The sequence below is a fragment of the Mus pahari genome, chromosome 19 (assembly GCF_900095145.1).
Source record: "Mus pahari chromosome 19, PAHARI_EIJ_v1.1, whole genome shotgun sequence".
NCBI lineage: Eukaryota > Metazoa > Chordata > Mammalia > Rodentia > Muridae > Mus > Mus pahari.
In genome coordinates, this window is record NC_034608.1 from 50,884,993 (window position 1) to 50,905,186 (window position 20,194).

At 38.9% G+C, this 20,194-nt stretch overlaps 2 protein-coding genes across 3 annotated transcripts in view; one reads left to right on the plus strand and one right to left on the minus strand.

Annotated features, from left to right (window-relative positions):
- Gtf2e2 (general transcription factor IIE subunit 2) overlaps window positions 1-20,194 on the plus strand; it is a 48,199-nt gene that overhangs the window by 6,838 nt on the left and 21,167 nt on the right. For both annotated transcript variants that reach the window (XM_021219053.1, XM_029532124.1), the window contains exons 3-4: window positions 16,449-16,540; window positions 19,914-20,021. In XM_021219053.1, the coding sequence (XP_021074712.1) occupies window positions 16,449-16,540; window positions 19,914-20,021 (200 nt within the window). The remainder of the gene's footprint in view (window positions 1-16,448; window positions 16,541-19,913; window positions 20,022-20,194) is intronic.
- Window positions 4,082-11,409, minus strand: Smim18 (small integral membrane protein 18). The gene is made up of 2 exons (XM_021219056.1): window positions 11,343-11,409; window positions 4,082-4,603 (listed from the first exon to the last, which is right to left on the minus strand). The coding sequence occupies exon 2, from the start codon at window positions 4,565-4,567 to the stop codon at window positions 4,280-4,282; it is 288 nt and encodes a 95-aa protein (XP_021074715.1). The 5' UTR covers window positions 4,568-4,603; window positions 11,343-11,409; the 3' UTR covers window positions 4,082-4,279.

Consider the following 20,194-nt stretch of genomic DNA (forward strand, 5'->3'; position numbering starts at 1 on the left):
TGCCTCTGCCTCCCAAGTGCTGGGATTAAAGGCGTGCGCCACCACGTCCGGCTCCTGGTTGGTTGATCTTGAACTAATGGTCTTTCTGGCTCAGCCTTTCAAGTGCTGGGGATACAGGCATGTTCATGCCCAGCTTCTGTTTTTGTTTTTGTTTTTCTCATGGTTTTCTACAGGGAATATATATATATATTTTCGCCATAAAGCAAGTTACTAAGTAATAGGAGACAAAGACTTTAGAAATGAATGTGTAATCTGGCTTACCAATTTGGATCATAGAACTGTGATCTTAGGAGGTAATGTTAATATATATGCTTGTAGGTGAGTCTGTTTTACCTGTAACGTGTAATAGCAGGGAGTTTCCAGAGCCCTGGATGCAGTACGCATTTTTAACCTCCAAGATATATTGTATATTTTGTGTATAAACTATTAATTATAAATAGAAAATGAAGCAATGTCATTGTAAAGTCAGATTAAAAAACAACTTCTTTCTTTAAGGTTTCAGCCTAAAAGTTGTATTATATATTATATATTATAATATATATATTATTCTTGGGAGTGCATTCCAAGAGTCTAGATGTCTGAAACTGAGTAGTACTGAGCTCTATGCATTTTGTTTTTCATATGCACATTTTTATACAACTAAACTTGTAAATTGGGTACAATAAAGGAATCAAAGTAACTATTAATAAAGTAGAACCACTAAGAATTATTGCATTAAAACTTAAGTGAATGTAGCCTCTCTCAGAATATCTCTTTACTCCTGTGATTCGAGATGCTATAATTCCTGTGTGGTGTTAGGCCACTATAGAATGTTTGCTTGAACACAAAAACTGCAGTGCCTTAGTAGTGGGTTTGACAACCTCGAAGATTACTCCATCCCTAACATGGGTAGTATATACAGACTGGATACACTGGGAAGGCATGACTCATGGCCCAGGATGGAGAGAGCAGGACAAAGAGCTGCCATGTGGTTGGGAATTGAACCTGGCTCCTTTAGAAGAGCAGCAAGTATTCTTACCCACTGAACCATCTTTCCAGCTTCTAATGTAGTTTTTTAAAATAGCATAGAAAATAATGGGTTTCATTGTGAAATTTTTTTTCAAACATGTTTAGATTATTTATTCTGAGATAATTTCCTAGAATAAATTTGTAGCTGTTGTTTCTGGCTTAAAGGTAGTGTACTGGTTTTCTTAGGTTTCCTCTTAGGTGATAGCAAAACAGTATTGAGAATGTAAAATATAATGGTGGCGCACGCCTTTAATCCCAGCACTGGGGAGGCAGAGGTAGGCGGATTTCTGAGTTCGAGGCCACCCTGGTCTACAGAGTGAGTTCCAGGACAGCCAGGGCTATACAGAGAAACCCTGTCTCGAACCCCCCCCCCCAAAAAAAAGAATGTAAAATATGTTATCAGCGCAGTCATTGGGGTAAAAAGAAGTGAAATGGGGTGGAGGGATGGCTGAGCAAATGCATTTGCTGTTCTTGAAGTGAGCTGGGCTCATTATCTTGAACCCTCTTGGAAGTTAGGTTTCCAACTCCAGTTCTAGGACATGTGATGCCCTCTTCTGGCTTATGTGGGCAGTAGACACACACACACATATAGTCCATATAAACGCAGGTGAAATGTGCAAGCACATAACAAAAATAAAAGAAAGCCGGCTGGTAGTGGTGCACACATTTAATCCTAGTACTTGAAAGGCAGAGGCAGGCGAATCTCTATGAGTATGAGACCTTCCTGGTCTACAGGACAGCCAGGTCTATACAGAGAAACTTTGTCTTGAAAAATACTGACAGACAGACAGACAGACAGACAGAGAGAGAGAGAGAGAGAGAGAGAGAGAGAGAGAGAGAGAATATGAGAATGAACACGAACACACCTGTATGTCTTTTTTCTCTTTTTCCCTTCCTTTCCTTCCTTCTTTTTGAGGCAGGGTTTGGCTGACCTTGGTTTTGTGGAGTCTTCCTGCCTCTGCTTCATGGGTGTTGAGATTACAGGCAAGTGAGCCGTGAGGCGTGGTGGCGCACGCCTTCAGTGCCAGCACTTGGGAGACAGAGACAGGCGGATTTCTGAGTTCAAGGCCAGCCTGGTCTACAGAGTGAGTTCCAGGACAGCCAGGGCTAAACAGAGAAACCCTGTCTCGAAAAAAAAGAAAGAGATTACAGGCTACAGGCATGTGCTACTATATTTTTTTTTTTTTTAAAATGTGTGCACACACTTGTAACATGAAAAGTAGAGGCCAGACGCCAGCTGTAGATGCCTCCTTTCCTTCCAGCTTAAAAGAGTCTCTCCTTGTTGCTATGTTCCCTAGCTACCTGGCCCATAAACTTGAGGAGGTTATCTTTTGCTTTGTGAATGCTGATGACAGACGCGAGCAACTGCTTTTATGTGGGTTCTGGGGATCTTAATTTAGATCCTCATGGTTTGGAAAGTTCTTTACCTACTGAGTTTATCTTCTAACCACCAGGCTGCCACAGTTCTTAGTAGATGTTTAATGTCCTTAATGCTCTTATAAGAGACAGGTGTGGTAGTGTAAACCTGTAATCCCAATACTTGGAGAGTGGAGGCCAGCTTGAGCTGTACCTCAAAATAAACAAAACAATCCCAAATCCCAGGGGTCTGGAGAGATGGCTCAACGGTTTAGAGCTCTAGCTTCTCTTTTAGAGTTCAAGTCCACGCCCCACAATGGAGGCTCTAGCACCTATAACTATAGTCCCATAGGATCTGAAGTCCTCTTCTGTACATGCAACAGAACATTCACATATATAAAAAATACACACACACACACACACACACAAAAAAAAAAAAAAATCAATCTTGCTGGGTAATGGTGGTGCATGCCTTTAATCCCAGCACTCGGGAGGCAGAGGAAGGCGGGTCTCAGTGAGTTTGAGGCCAGCCTGGTCTACAGACTGTGTTCCAGAACAATCAAAGCTACACAAAGAAATCCTGTCTGGAAAAACAAAGACAAAACAAATAAATAAAAAATAAAATAAAGAGCCGGTCGTGGCGGCACACGCCTTCAATCCCAGCACTCCACAGGCAGAGGCAGGCGGATTTCTGAGTTTGAGGCCAGCCTGGTCTACAGAGTGAGTTCCAGGACAGCCAGGACTACACAGAGAAACCCTGTCTCGAAAAAAACAAAAAAAACAAAAACAAAAACAAACAAACAAAAATTCCCAAACCAAACCCGCCCACCCCCCAAAACTCTGTCAGCTCTAACGAAAACTTTTCACCTTTTTTTTCTCTTTGGTTTTTTTAAGGAAGGGTTTCTCTGTGTAGTCCTGGCTGTCCTGGAACTCTCACTCTGTAGACCAGGCTGGCCTCAAACTCAGAAATCCACTTGCCTCTGCCTCCCAAGTGCTGGGATTAAAGGTTTGCGCCACCACTGCCCAGTTCTTTTCACCTTTAACAGTTTTTGGTGCATTGAATATCTTTAGATCCTGATAGAGTGAATAGGAGAAGTAAAAATAAAAGAATACTTTCAAGAAATGTAATTTACAGCAAGTAGTAGTGTGTTTTTGTTGGAAATACCCTAGACTTTTGGACCCAAAGCAAGTCAATTTGTGGGCATCATATTTGTGTCCTTCCTGATCATTGTGAGATACATTCATATTAACACTAATGCTATCTGAAAGTCAAGCCATTAAAAATATATTGTCTTCAGTCACTTTTGAAGTACTGGAGTTTAAATAAATAGGGACTTTGTGCCATAGTGCCACATGCCTGTAATCCCATCACTTTGGAGGCTGGGGCCTATTGATTGAGGTTGAGGCTAGCCTGGGCTATATATCAAGACTGTGTCATCCCCTTCCTTGTGCTATAAAAAAGGGATTCTGTATGGACATGTTTTATTCTGGGTTTAGAGGCAGGCACATTTTAATAGAGGCACAATTTAAGTAGGATTTTGCTACCTAAATACTTTTTCATCTGTGTGACCTTGCCTAAGTAACTTATTTTAGCAGTTAGTTGTGCTTCTTTTTTATCATCTGCCTGGAAGCTGGCAGCTCTGGTTTAGAGTCCCCAGTAGTGCATGCTGGGGTGCTCATCTAGGTTTTGAGTTGCTGTATTAAGTAGACTGGTGAGTTCACATTATGGACTGCATATTTAATGAGGATACATACACAAGAGTGCACATTTCACACATGGTTTCTTTTCTACTAGAAATCTTTTAGCCATTCAAGTCAGATCAGTTTGTAATAAAGGTTGGCCTCAGGAAATTTTCATTTTTCCCAGAAGAGACAGAGGCTGTTTTTAAAGCTTTTGTTTATCTTCAGTGGAAGGCTAGACCACCTCACTGTCACGTTTTCTGATGTTGTCCATCATACTTCTGAGAGGATTCGGCTCGCTTTTCAAGTCCTTCACGGTTTTGTTCTTTGCACAGCAACAGCAGTCAAGTACCTCATAAAGGAAAGCCAGCACAACTAAGGACACCACAGTCACTATGAACAGAAGCAGGATGACAAAGCAGGCAGTGTTCCAGTTGTCATGGAAAGGGTATATCTGTTGGACTTGAAACCCAAGGTACTGGTAAACAGAGGTGGTGGTTTCGTTCCAGTGGCCGGAAGCCATTCTTGAGACTCCACTTCCTGTACTCCTGTTTGGAATCTACACCCAGGGAGAAAATGAATATATATAACCAGACTACCAGATGGGTGCATTCAGATCTTAGCTCTGAAATTCCTTAGTAAATTTATATAGTCACTGTGGACTTACTGTCTAACAAATCAATGATGGAATTACATGTACTTTTCTTTTGTGTTTTTACAATTAGTTATTATACTCAAGTTTTCATGCATTTCACTTATTATGTAATATTTGTGTTTGGGACTCACACACACACACACACACACACAGAAGAAAAGATTTGCTTATGGAATTTACAGCTAATAAAGGGAATAACTGGCAGCTTGAAGATTGGCTAACACAGTGGTCAGTGAGTGGTTACCCGAGACCATGCGAAGGAGTCTTGCCATTCCCTTCTAGGCTCTCCTTCCCTTCTTTGGCTAGCGTGTTTCTATCTCCTATTGCCACTTCTGTTAGCTTTGATCTGAACCTAGAAATTGTAAATGATATAAAATAACAGAAAAAGAAAAGCCAAATACTGTCAGCTTTCAGAATGAGGATAAAATAAACTTGCCTGTGAAGTGACATTACTGTTGGGAGTATTAACTATGTTGATGATAGTCTTAAATATTTCACAAACGTAAGTGACCCATAGCTGAGTTTAGGGCTGGCAAGATGGCTCAGGAGGTAAAGATGCTTGCAGGTAGGTAAGCCTAATGATAATGAGTTGAATTTGATCTCTGAGATCTGCCTTGTGGCAAGTGCAATAGTCTTTTTCCCATGAGTAAAAATGCAATTTTTTAAAAAGTAGAAAAATTAAACCCTTTAAGAAGTGTCAGTTGTTAATTTCATCAAAAAAGCTACTGAGTTAAATTTCTGTTTTTATACCAATGTTTTTATACTTTGGTTCTTATTTTTGATGTTTTTTTTGTTCTGGTTTGGTTTTTTTGGGTTTTTTTTTTTTTTTTTTTTTTTTTTTTTTTTTTTTTTTTTTGTTTTTTTGGGTTTTTTTTTTTTTTTCTTCTTCTTCTTCTTTGAGACAAGGTTTCTCTGTGTAGCCCTGGCTGTCTTGGAACTCGCTCTGTAGACCAGGCTGGCCTTGAACTCAGAAATCCGCCTGCCTCTGCCTCCTGAGTGCTGGGATTAAAGGTGTGTGCCAGTATGCCCGGCTTGTTGTTTTTAAACGATATAGCTCATCGTGACCTTAAATTTGGTATGTGGTTAAAGATGACTTTGAACTTTAGATTTTTTTTCCTTTTGCCTTCTTAGTGCTTGGATTATAATAGTGCATTACTGTTCTTTCTGATTTCAGTATTTTTTAATTTTGTTGACCTGATACTTATTATATCTTACACGGGAGTGTGAAGATTGCAAATTTGATGTAACAGAAATACTGTAGTTATTTACTTTTTTCTTTCTTGAGATGGGTTCTCCCTGTGTCGCCTTGGCTGGCTTGGAGAGACTCATCCGACTGCCTCTGCTTCTCAAGTCCTGGGATAAAGGCATCTGCCACCACTATCTTGATTTTTTTTTTTTTTAATTCTCTCTAAACAAGGTTTTCTGTGTAACCCTGGCTTCCTGGAACTTCCTATGTAGAACAGGCTGGCTGGCCTCAAACTGACAGAGATCTGCCTTCCTCTGCTTCCTCAGATTAAAAGCGTGCACTACCACTGCCAGACTCATTATCTTGATTTTTAAAAAGCATTTTAAGTCCTTTTGAAAACAGTCATTAAATACCTTAATACAGTTTAAAAAAGGAATAAAATCATGATTGTATTTACTTAATTTACCAATAACATTTTCTAAACTTTACTATATACTTGTCAATAGTTTCATGTATATTTACAGCAAGTGTCTTATCTCCTGTGTGTACCAAGTAGTTTTTCTAAATTGTAGACATGTCTTTTATGTGTGCTTTATGTAAAGAAAATGTCAACATAGTACTTAAGAGTATAATACCCTTGGCATCGTGGTACATGCCTGTGGTCCAGGCACCTGGGAGACAGAAGCAGAAGAACATGAGTTTGTGGCCAGCCTAGGCTATAGTAGGAGTTCCAGATGGGTCTCAGCTTTATAGTTAGACCTTTGTCTCAGAAAAGCAAAATAGAGCATGTAATGAGCCCCTGCGTGTTCATATTACATCTTTATCAGTTGGTGGGCATTCGGTAGTTACCCACTTGCTTCTATCATATGCGTCATTGGAAAGCAACTACTAGACATTATTTATCTAGAAATAATTCACTTATCTTTTGTTTGGTTGCTTTTTTTTCTTATGTGTTTTTTTTTTTTTTTAAGATTTTTTTATTATATGTAAGCTGCTTGTGGACGTTGTACATCGTGGTGCGCACTAGGCTCCGCACCACGATGTACAACGTCCACAAGCAGTTCCACTCCTCTGTCTCTCCTTAGAAAACAAATAGGCATCTAAAGAGTGATAATAAAAATAAGATAAAACAAAAACAAATCAGTAGTACAAAAAAGCCAAACAAGAAGAGCCAAGCCGGGCGAGGTGGCGCACACCTTTAATCCCAGCACTCGGGAGGCAGAGGCAGGCGGATTTCTGAGTTCGAGGCCAGCGTGGTCTACAGAGTGAGTTCCAGGACAGCCAGGGCTATACCGAGAAACCCTGTCTTGAAAAACAAAAAAAAAAAAAAAAAAAAAAAAAAAAAAAGAAGAAGAAGAGCTGAAACAAATACAGCAGAGACACACACTCATCTGCACATACAGGGATCTCATAAAAACATAAAACTAGAAGCTATAATATTTATGCAAAGGACTTGTAAGGTTAAAAAATAAAGTCTAAAAAAAAAAAGCCCTGACCTAACATTTTTTTTTTCTTCTTCTTTTCTTTTTTCTGACCTAACATTATGAACCAAAGAAACCTCCAGGGATGCCATTGAGTTCATTTTGTGTTGGCCACGTACTGCTGAGCATGGCTTGTCCTACCCTGTGCTCTGTGAGACTCCTCTAGAGAAAACTAATTTTTATCTGCAAGCAGCAATCAGCTGGAGACGGCTTCTGGGTTAGGTATGGGATCATGGGTCCATATCTCCTTTAGTTCTAGGACCTCATCTGACAAAGACCCTGTGGAGTGCATTCTTATGGGAAAAAATCCAGCAGTTGCCTTGGGCTTTATGGTACCATTGCCTTACAATGCAGTGTTAAGTGATGCCTCCTGTGTGATGTGGATGCCCCATAGGCTGTTACCCCACGTCTGTGTTGTCAGTGTCTTGAGTCTGAACAGTACGGATGCAAATGTACAAGTACTCAGAAACCTGGTTACATAGAGACAAAATGTAGGGGTGTGTGTGTGTGTGTGTGTGTGTGTGTGTTGGCTTTTTTTTTTTTAAAAGATTTTATTATTTATTATATGTAAGTACACTGTAGTTGTCTTCAGACACTCCAGAAGAGGGCATCAGATCTTGTTATGGATGGTTGTGAGCCATCATGTGGTTGCTGGGATTTGAACTCCGGACCTTCAGAAGAGCAAGCAGTCGGGTGCTCTTACCCACTGAGCCAGAGCCATCTCACCAGCCCTGTTTTGGCTTTTTTAGTAAAGGCACATGCTTGTGCAGACTTTCCATGTGACTTTACACTAGTATAATGTGAATATTCTTGCAAAGAGACCACATATTGTCGCAGTTGCTTTTATGTTAACATAAATGAGTTTTCAGATTCTTTTTGAAGAACAGAGGTAATAGTGATGGATAGAAAGACTCAGATTTCAGGAAAGTATCAAACCCAGGGCTAGGGGAGCACTCTGCCACTGTCTTATATACTGACCCTAGTAAAGTGTACTTTACTTACATATGAGCACTCATATATGATTTGCAATGACCGTGGAGTAACAGAATGTTTATAAAAGGTATTTATGTGCTTTGCTGAAAGTGTTAAGCAGTTTAAGAAGTGGTATATAAGAATGGTAGTTTGAGTAAGAATGGTTCCCCATATGCTCATATATTCAACTATTCCAGTCATCAGTGTCATGATTAGGATTAGGAGGTGTGGCCTTGTTGGAGGAAGTATGTCACTGGAAGTGGGCTGTGAGGTGTCAGTAGCACATTACCTGCCTAGGCTCTCCCTGTGGGTCAGGGTGTAGTTATTGCTTAGTACCTGCCTGCGTGCTGCCATGTTCCCTGCAGTGATGATAATGGACAACCCTCTGAAACTGTAACCAAGTCTAATATGAATTTTTTTTTTTTTTTTGGTTTTTCGAGACAGGGTTTCTTTGTATAGCCCAGGCTGTCCTGGAACTCACTTTGTAGACCAGGCTGGCCTCAAACTCAGAAATCCGCCTGTCTCTGCCTCCCGGGTGCTGGGATTAAAGGCGTGTGCCACCACTTCTCGGCTTTATTAAATACTTTCTTATATAAGAGTTAACTGCGGTCATGTGTAGAACAGTGACTAAGTTTATGTATATGTTATGACATTTTGCCACTGTCTACAGTGTTGAAGCTGATGGGAAGTCAAAACAGTGTTGCTTTAGTTAGTTGCTGGACAAGTAAACCCTGGATAGTAGGCCTCACTGCCTACATTTTATGGCAATGGAATTGGTGTACTTAGCACCTGAAAAAAGTATACCATAAGGTTGTCCTATTCTGGACTACATTTTTTTCAAATTAAAATTAAATTTGTATAAAGGAAGTGCTGTAAGCATGTTATAAAAACTGGGAGAGCCGGGCGTGGTGGCGCACGCCTTTAATCCCAGCACTCGGGAGGCAGAGGCAGGCGGATTTCTGAGTTTGAGGCCAGCCTGGTCTACAAAGTGAGTTCCAGGACAGCCAGGGTTATACAGAGAAACCCTGTCTCGAAAAACCAAAAAAAAATAAAAAATAATAAAAAACAAAAAGCCTGGAGAAACTGATTAAAAATACAATCAATAACAGTCTTTACTTTGTGGATCCCCCTTTATAATTTTATTGTAGGAATGGAAAGCTTGAAAAAAATCATATTTTTAGTTAGGTTTTGTTTTATGTTATTTTTGCTATATTCTTTTTACCTGTTTTTCTATCAAAAGACCCCAGTGGAATATTTATGGGGATAGGTCTTGTGACCCTGGATCACCAGATTAGAAATTATGATTTAGCTCTGGTTATGGTGAAAACTGGTAAATTAAATTCTCTGGCACTTTTAAGCACATCACTTTGAAATATGATCAGTTAATTGTAATAGCTTTTAAATATAGAACCACTAAATTCAGTTCAGACTCTGAGACTCTGAGATAAGGTATACTTGAAAGATGATAAACCTCCATTTATGCTAATAATAGATATATACTATATGAAAATGTAGTCTGTTAATGAATGTTAAGGCAACTTGAAAATTTAAACCGTAAATTAACTGTTAATTGTTAGTTATTTTTATATTTCTTGACTCCCATATTGTATGGTAAGCAGAATGGTTTCTAGGTAATTAACCTGCTGTGCTGAACTTGAGAGATCTGGTATCTTGTTACAGCAACCTTTTGAGTTTTTCAAGAGATAATCTGTCTGTGTAGCCTGAATGCTAAGAAACAGAAGGAATAGAAATTATGAAAAGCAGAAGTTAAAAAGAAAAGAACCTAGGAGTAAATATACTTAGCATCTAAGTAAAGGATAGAGTAGGATATTTAGATTATTAAGTACATGCAGAATTAGCAGCTACTAAGTAGGACTTACATCTTTAGATACCGTTCACAGAAATTTGGATGATTATGAGCTGGGAAAGTAATTTTACTACGTAGAATCACTGTTCTACTTTAGTCAGCTCTCCTTTTGACACATTTAATTTTAAGATGTACTTAATCAAAAAGACTGAATTTGTGTGTATCAGTACCAGTTTAAGATTAACCTAATTCAAATTTTTGTGTGGCTTATAATTTAAGGACATTTTAAAAGATTTTTGTTTGATAACATGGCTTGTATTGTAAGATTTTACTGTTAGGAATTATTTTAATTAAGATGTTAGGAAAATTTGACAATTTATAAATTATCTCTGCTTACAATATAATACAACTCACATAATGATACATGTTAAAAAATTTTATATAAAAATTATAGGGGCTGGTGAGATGGCTCAGTGGGTAAGAGCACCCGACTGCTCGTCCGAAGGTCCGGAGTTCAAATCCCAGCAACCACATGGTGGCTCATAACCATCCGTAATAACAAGATCTGACGCCCTCTTCTGGAGTGTCTGAAAACAGCTACAGTGTACTTACATATAATAAATCTTTTAAAAAAAAAAAAAAAAAAAAAAAAATTATAACTGGCATTTTCTTGGCTTTCTCTACATTAGTACTCAAAGTCAAATATAAATAATTTGAATTATCTTCTCCTTTGTTGATATACAAGCTTTCTTGTAACTGCTTTTTACCAGCCAATATAATGTGTACATATAATCAGAAAGATTTAGCCAAAGGCTTTAATATTTTAGAATTTTTTTCTTTGAGAAACATCCTTTGTTAAGACAGACCAGACTGCTGAAATACATTTGCTTTGAGAAAATGAAATTAGCAAAGACTCAGGTTAAACATCAAATGCTTTTGTCCTATTTAAGGTCTGAGTAGCGATCAGATTAGTAGAAAATGTAATAAATTTTCCATTAAGGCACAGATGGTAAGGATGCTTATCAAATAGCACGAGGCAGTCGGCATTTTCATGATAAAATCTTACCAAATAATGGGTTAATACATTGTCTTTACATCTTTAGCAGGCATAGTGCTTTCTGGCTTTCATGGTAAAATATTTTCCTACTGCTTTATAAGGGTATGAACTACTGAATAAAAAGGATCAAATAAACCTACCTCTTGTCTTGAAAGATGCTGTTGAAGCGATGGTACCGTCTGTTTGTAATGCAGTCTGGTGCACAGCCAAGATGGAGCTGTGCTCCTATTGGTCCAAGCATAATGCAGCTGACAGTTTCCTCTGTGCTCATTTGCATGAGTCCTGCTGTGCTGAGGAGTCGATCATTCATAAACTTGAATAGGGTTGTCTGGGGTATCACCTGCCCCCGCTTTTAATTTTTTGTTTGTTTTTCTCTTTAAGCTAATTTTTCAGATGGGAACTGTTGCTCATTTCCTAGTTTTTTTTTTTTCCCCTCCTATAAAATTTAACGTTCCTCTGTGAACAGTGTAGTGCTAAGGCTAGAACTTAGTCTCTAGAGGTAGTTACCTAGGAAACAGCTGCTCAGGTTAACCTCTTCGGTAAAATGTGCATTAAATCTCATAAGTAAGCTTAAAATTAAAACTTTTTCTCAATATGTTCTCAAGCCTTAACTTCTGGAGTTATGAACACTTGTATTTGGGAGAAATTTTTGAGAGAAAAGAAGTAATATTTTAGTTTTTTAAGTTATAGTAAATTTAGGTGGGTAATTTTTTTCTAAATTGTAAGATACAGACAGCTTTTATGTTTTTAATTGGGTCTAGTCCAACTGGCTTGGCTGTTCATTATTTTTAGTTATGGTGAAAAGAGTCTGGCCTACTCATAGCCGAATCAAGATTTACTTTTAATTAAAAGAATAGTAAGAGCTGTGCATGGCGGTGCACACTTGTAATCCCAGCACTTGAGAGGCAGAAGTTGGCCCCGGTCTGTATAGTGAGTTCCAGATTACATACTGAGACCCGTCTCAAACAAACAATAGAACCCCACCAAAAATCAAACGAACAAACAATGGAACAAACAAACCAGTGGGAGATTGGGTAAATCCTTGATATATATAATCTATTTATCTATATGTTATTTATATCTATAGATAAATCATTATTTATAACATCTATAAATATATAGATAAATCATAGTAAAGGTAAATAAAAATATGTAGATAAATCATTACATTAGTTTCTAATTAGCTATAGCTCCTAGTTATAGGAGTTCATAGAAATGCCCTTATTACATTACAGTAATAAGACTTTGATTGGCATTGACTTAGATAACAAAACTATATGTAGTTCATTATTGATCATTTGTTTGGAGTTTTTAATATACTGTGAATTTTTTTTATTTTTTATTTTTATTTTACCAGTTTTTCTTTTTTAAATACAATATTGTAAGATAAACTTAATACTACTAATTAAAATGCTTGTCTCAATGGTATGGGTCTACCATTCAGCTACTCAGGAGTCTGAGGCGGGATCATAAGTTTAAGACCAATCTAAGTAACTTTAAAAATACTTATTGTTGTATGCTATGGATGCTTTGTCTGCATGCATGTCTGTGCACCACATGTGTGCCTGGTGCCCAGAGACTGGAGGCAGGTGTCAGACCCCCTGGAGCTGGGGGAGTTACAGGTAGTTGTGAGCCTCTGTGTGTGTGTGTGTGCTGGGAATGAACCCTAGTCTTCTGCAGAAGCCGTGAGTGTTCTAACCACTGAGCCTTCTCCCCGGCACCACACTAAGTAAGTTAATGAGACTGTCTCAAACAAAAAGTAAAAATAGGGCAGGGGTTAATTTAAGCTCAGTGGTAGAATCTTTGTCTAGCATTTATGAGGTTCTCGGTTAATGTATATTTATGGATGTCTTTGTCCTGACAAAGTGGCCTATGTCAGATGGAATAATAATGTGTAAAGATCTATATAGGGTAGCATTCCGGATTTACAGCTTGATTTAAATCAATGTCTTGTTACAACCCTCACAATTTTTATGTTTAAAAGAGAACAATTAGAGCTAGGGCACTGGCTGAGTTGGTAAAGTGCTTATTGTGCAAGCAAGAACATCTAAGTTCAGATTCCCAGCATCCATATAAAAGATCTGGCATCCCAGTACTGAGGAGGTGGGTACAGGAAGATTACTGGGGCTTGCCAGCCATTTGGTGAGCTTCAGGTTCCATGAGACACCCTGTTTGGAAAAATGTAGGGGCAGGATAGCTGGCTTGGTGGTAAGAACACTGGCTGCTCTGCCACAGGATCTTGATTTGGTTACAGCACACACGTGGGTGCTCACAACTGTAACTCCAGCTCCAGGCCATCTGATGCCCTCTTCTGGCCTCGGGGCACCAAGGCATTCAAGAGGTAACAGACAAAACACCCATATTCATAAGACAACATTTAAAAAGAAAAAAAGCTAGAGAAGCAGTTGAGGAAGACCAGCCCCCACCCATAGTAAATAAATAAAAGAGGACAGTAAACCTTCCTGCTCGATGGGACTCACTCAGTGTGGTGCTTGACAGGTGACAGGGTCACTGAGAGTGACTGTTATTAAAAGTCTTTCAAATGTCTTGGGGAAAATAACCATATAATTAGTATTTCATAACTGAAACAAATGTATTGTTATTTTTGAGGCAGGGCCTTTTGTAGTGCAGGCTAGCCCTGGAGTTGCTGTGTAGCAGAGCATGACCTTAAAAATTTTGAAATTTTTTAATGTAATTTTTATATGTCTGTATGAGTGTATGCCATGTGTGTGTGAATGTCCTTGGAGTCCAGAAAATGGCATTAGATTTCCTGGAGCTAGCTAGAGTTACAAGTTGTTGTGAGCTGCCAGAAGTGGGCGTTGAGAATTGAATTCATGGCCTCTGGAAGAACAGCAAACAGTTTTGTTTTTATATTTTATTTTATTTTAAGATTTATTTATTTTTAAAGTTTATTTACATGAGTACACTGTAGCTGTCTTCAGACACACCAGAAGAAGGCATATGATCCTATTACAGGTGGTTGTGAGCCACCATGTGGTTGCTGGGAATTGAACTCAGGACCTTTGGAAGAGCAGTTGGTGCTCTTAACCACTGAGCCACTCTCCAGCCCATATTTTATTTTTTTGAAATAACAGATCATTTTCCTTTTCTCCTTTCCCCTCTGTCCCCTCTCATGTACTTCCTCTCATGTGATCCTCCTGCCTCAGCCTGCTGAGTTCTAAGGTTATAATGATGCTACCACCCCTGGAGTTTGAAACATCAGCAGATTAGTAAGATCAGTAAGGCATTCTTTTCTTTTCTTTCCTTTTTTTTTTTTTTTTTTTTTTTTTTGGTGTGGGGGAGGGTGGTGGCTTCGAAACAAGATTTCTCTGTGTAACAGAGTCCTGGCTACCTTGGCCTCTATTTGTAGACCAGGCTGGCCTTGAGCTCACAGAGATCCTTCTGCCTCTGCAGAAGTGCTGGCAGTAAGGCATTTTTAGTGTTGCTAGTTTGGAAACATAGTATGCTTTAATGTGCCAATTGAGTTACTTTTTTCAAAATGATAGGCTATTTCTAAGGGAAAATTTCAAAGGGCATTGTATTTTAGTATTAAAGGAAAGGAAACATGCAATAAAGACTTTTCACTAATTTCAAAGGGTATTATATTACATCTAGAAACTTGTTTTGGATCTCTGACAATTGTTGTGTTTGACTGTGGTTGTTCTAATGCAATCTTTTGTTTAAATGGTTATTACTGAGCTGATGCCAGAAATAGCTTCCCCTTCTTTCCTTATTTAACCACTCTCTCTGTGGACCATCCATGTGGAAGTGTAGATCTGATCTGATAGCTTGCTAATGGAGTGTGTGCTTCTGAAATTCTTTTCTTGAATTTGTAATGAATTTTTTAACCCTTCTGTCTGTGACTCATGCATTTGTGAAACTGTGATGGTATTAGGGTTTTGTCTGTAGGGAGGCAACACAGTGGTAGATGTTTTGAAACAACACATAAGGATTTCTGAGAGGAGAGGGCAAGAAGGGAGGCAGATGAAGAGGAAATTTTGGGGAGATGGATACCAGTCTGACTATTACTTATTTCTTGTGTTTATAATATTTTCTTGTCTAATTATTGGAGGCCTCTAATCAAGTTTAAGGTAGGAGTGGAATGAGGCAAATGTGCTTAGAATTGTCTTTTGACTTGAGTGTGGTGGCACAGAGTTTTAATTCTAGCTGAGGAGGCTGAGGCAGGTGAATTTTTTTTTTTTTTTTTGCTTTTTTTTTTCGAGACAGGGTTTCTCTGTATAGCCTTGGCTGTCCTGGAACTCACTTTGTAGACCAGGCTGGCCTCGAACTCAGAAATCCACCTGCCTCTGCCTCCCAAGTGCTGGGATTAAAGGTGGCCACCACGCCTGGCTTGAGGCAGGTGAATCTTAATGAGCTGGAGACTAGAGTGGTCTAGTAGTGAGACCCTGTCTCAAAACATACAGCAACAACAAACGATTAGTATTTGGGCTTGTGCTGCATCTCAGTGTTCGAGTGCCTAATCTACTCATGGCCCTGAACTTGGTTTATGGCACTCGCCTTCCCAAGCTATATTTTAGTGCTTTTAAATTGCATTTAGCATAGGGTATGATGTAACCTTATAATCCCAACACTTTTGAACTGAGGTGGAGGATGGTGAGTTCAAGACTAACCTATATACATAATGAGACCCTCTCTCTAAAAAGGGTAGGTATGTGGTGGGAATTGATAATTCAGTGTACATGCATGAATCTTGTGAATGTTGCCAAAACAAAGCAGGTGTACTGGCTAGTTTTGTGTCAACTTGACATAGCTAGAGTTATCACAGAGAAAGGAGCTTCAGTTGGGGAAATGCCTCCATGAGATCCAGCTGTAAGGCATTCTCTCAATTAGTGATCAAGGGGCAGGTCCCCTTGTGGGTGGGACCATCTCTGGGCTGACAGTCCTGGGTTCTATAAGAGAGTAGGCTGAGGGAGCCAGTGGAGGCAAACCAGTAAAGAACATCCCTCCATGGCCTCTGCATCAGCTCCTGCTTCCTGACCTGCTTGAGTTCCAGTCCTGCATCCTTTGGTGATCAACAGCAGTATGGAAGTGTAAGCCGAATAAACCCTTTCCTCCCCAACTTGCTTCTTGGTCATGATGTTTGTGCAGAAATAGAAACCCTGACTAAGACAGCAGGATAGACTTCATTGGATGAAAGAATTCAAAGAAGAATATTTATTTTTACTGCTCAAATCATAACATATTATATGAAATGTTAAAATAATTCATTTGAACTTCATTTCCAGATCATAACAATGGATCATTTAACTTGAAAGCTCTGTCTGGAAGTTCTGGATATAAGTTCGGTGTTCTTGCTAAGATTGTGAATTATATGAAAGTAAGTATTTACATGACAAATCATTTTTTTGACTAGAGGGGAATTAGATCTGGGTTTTCAGAAGTTAGATATTTATATAACAAAGCCAAGAGTTATTGAATTATGGATTTTAGTCTGTAGTTTATTTTATGTTGTGTATACTTCAAGAAAGCCCTAAAAGATGTAATGCTTACAGCCTTTATTCCTCTATTAAACTGACATTCCAGCAATGCACTTAACTAAATCTAGTTGACGTTAGAGTCCAGTATACAACTTAAGCTCACCATCTGACTTAAAAAGAGAGTGCCCAAGCAATAGAATGGAATGCTTTTTCAAGATAGTTTCTCTATTCATCTGAGCAAATGAACATATACTTGAAGCAGGTGATGGTGACTGGTCTCTGCTTGGAGAAGAAAGTTAGAGAGCTGGGCATGGTGGCGCACGCCTTTAATCCCAGCACTCAGGAGGCAGAGGCAGGCAGATTTCTGAGTTCAAGGCCAGCCTGGAGTTGTGTTCCAGGACAGCCAAGGCTACACAGAGAAACCCTGTCTCGAAAAATCATAAAAAAAAAAGAAAAAAAAGAAGAAGAAGAAAAAAAAGAAAGTTAGAGAATCAGTTCAGATCTTAGTAAGCTTTGATGCAGAAGAATTAGAGGCTGGGCATCTGGCTGTGTTTGAGTTGTGTAGTTTGTACTTGATCTCTATAGAGACATTTTAATTTATATTTCTCAGTATCAGATGATAGTAAATTTTGACTGTTGTCCATTCATCTATTGCCCTATGTGTAGAACAATTATTAAGATCTACTACTGATAGTAGGATAACAAGAAGGACTGTCCTCCTGGAGAGCTGTCAGTCGGTTGAAGGAAGTCGACTGTGGTTTACAGTCTTCTTAGCTCCTAATTTCCTTAGTAATATACAAATTAGTTAGCAGAGTTATTGTGATGGCAAACCTTCTGATTTGAGCTGCTTTGCAGTTATTGATAAAGTTGATTAGGATAGGTTGATTTAGTTTGCTTTGTATATACCAGTCATCCATCCCACAAGGAAATGAATGTTGCTGTTTTATCTTTGTTGCAAGGTCTGGTGTATGGACTTTGTAGGTGACAACTGTGTCATGATGTATAAAGGTTGAATGTGCCTGAATTTAAGCAAAAAGCCTTGCAAATTGTGAGTGGAAGTAGGCCGGATCCCTTCCCTTCTTCCTTTCTCCCTCCTTCCTCCTAAGGCCTGTTTTGAAAGGACACATGTGCATATCTAATATAAGGTAACTTGTAAACTGGCAGGGTTTGTCAGTTGTCCTCTCCCTCACCTTTAACTTCAGAAGCAAAATAGGTAAATAGAACATCAGAAAAGCTTGTAATAGACTGCTTTAGTTGCTCACCAAAAACCATGAAAAGTTCAAGGAGCGTTATAGGGGAATTGAGATCGATACAGTGATTGTGTAGTTCATTCCTGTGAAGAGACACCATGACCTAGGCAACTCTTACAAAGGCAAACATTTCATTGGGGCTAGCCTACAGTTTCAGAGGTGTAGTTCATTATCATGGTGTGAAGCATGGCAGCATCCAGGCAGATACTGTGCTGGAGGGACTAGAGTTCTACATATCCCATCTTGATCCAGAAAGCAACAGAAGGAGATTGAGTTCCATGATGGGCAGAACTTAAGCATAGAGGATCTCAAAATCCTCCCCTCAGTGATATACTTCCTCCCAAGGCCACACCTCCTAACACTGCCATTCCCCATAGCGCGCTCACACACCACCCAGACTAAAAAGCACACAGAAAAGACAGATGTAAGAACTTTGAAATCAAAACCCAAGAGCATTAGGTATGGGGTTAGACTGTCCAGTATATAAGATCCTGAGAAGGTTATTATATCATAATCTGGCAATTTAAAACAGAAACTGAGACAAGATGCTTAGATTATTATTGGAACTGCTTAGGAAAATAGAGAAGTGTGTCCATTTTAGAAGAATTTATTTATTTATTTTTTATCTTTTTATTTATTTATTTATTTTTGGTTTTTCGAGACAGGGTTTCTCTGTATAGCCCTGGCTGTCCTGGAACTCACTTTGTAGACCAGGCTGGCCTCGAACTCAGAAATCTACCTGCTTCTGCCTCCCAAGTGCTGGGATTAAAGGCGTGCGCCACCACTGCCCGGCTTAGAAGAATTTTTAAAAGTAGTTAAAACAAATTTTTTTATCTTCTAAGTAAGTTTTAAAAGTACTTGGAGCTGGGTTGGAGAGATGGCTCAGCGGTTAAGAGCACTAACTGCTCTTCCAGAGGTTCTGAGTTCAATTCCCAGCAACCACATAGTGACTCACAACCATCTGTTAATGAGATCTGATGCCTTCTTCTGGTGTGTCTGAAGACAGCTACAGTGTACTCATATACATAAAATAAGTAAATAAATCTTTAAAATAAGGAAAAAGTACTTGGAGCTGTCCTCAAGATTGCCGTGTGAGGCATGCCTTGTGTATGAGATTCTAGGTACAACCATGAAAACCTCTGCTACTATTTTTTTTAATGATTTATTTATTTTAAGTATATGAGTACACTGTCACCAGAAAAGGGCATCAGACTCCATTGCAGATGGTTGTGAGCCACCATGTGGTTGCTGGGAATTGAACTCGGCACCTCTGGAAGAGCAGTTAGTGTTCTTTAACTACTGAGCCATCTCTCCAGCTCCCACTGCTACTCTTATATTCAGTTTCTCTCCCAAACTAGAGAACATTACAAGGACTGCCCAGATCCAGCTTTCTCTTTGATTTCTTATTAAATTTATGATGTGCATTTGTGTGGGGATTGAACAAGAAAGTACTTCACACACTGAGTTGTGTCTCTAGCACTCACTCTTAAGTTTTTTTGAGACAAGGTCTCAATTCAGTTGTCCAGACTGGTCTTGAACTTTATTCTACTGCCTTAGCCTCCCAAATACCTAGGATTGTAGGCTTATTCCAGCTGGCCTGGCTTAAATTGGTCTTTTTTTTTTCTTTTTAAAGACTTATTTTTTATATGTAAGTACACTGTAGCTGTCTTCAGACACTCCAGAAGAGGGAGTCAGATCTTGTTAAGGATGGTTGTGAGCCACTATGTGGTTGCTGGGATTTGAACTCNGCNCCTTTGGAAGAGCAGTTGGGTGCTCTTACCCACTGAGCCATCTCACCAGCCCTTAAATTGGTCTTTTAAAGAAATATTTTTTTTACCTAAATCTTAGAGATACATGTCTGACTTGGCCCCAGTATTGGGAGTGTTGTCCTCAATCTGATTTTGTATGATTTCATGTTCTTAATCCTGGTATTCATACTGTTTCAGATATTACATGTTGTATGTTCCTGAAAATATTAGTTTATATATAACTTACTTAAAGCATTTGAAACCTTTCCTAATAGACACGACATCAGCGAGGAGATACACATCCTTTAACTTTGGAAGAGATTCTGGATGAAACACAGCACTTAGATATTGGACTCAAGCAGAAACAATGGCTGATGACAGAGGTAAGAATAGTCTTTAAACTGTTGTAAACATTAGTTCATTACAGAAAGGTGTGTCTGCTACATCTATCTAGGGTTATTTGTTTGTGGTGAGTGTGGTGCTAGACGTGGAACCCAGCCAGCATGTGCTAGAACAGTCCACTATTAAGTCATCTTCAACTGTAGATGTGGTTTAC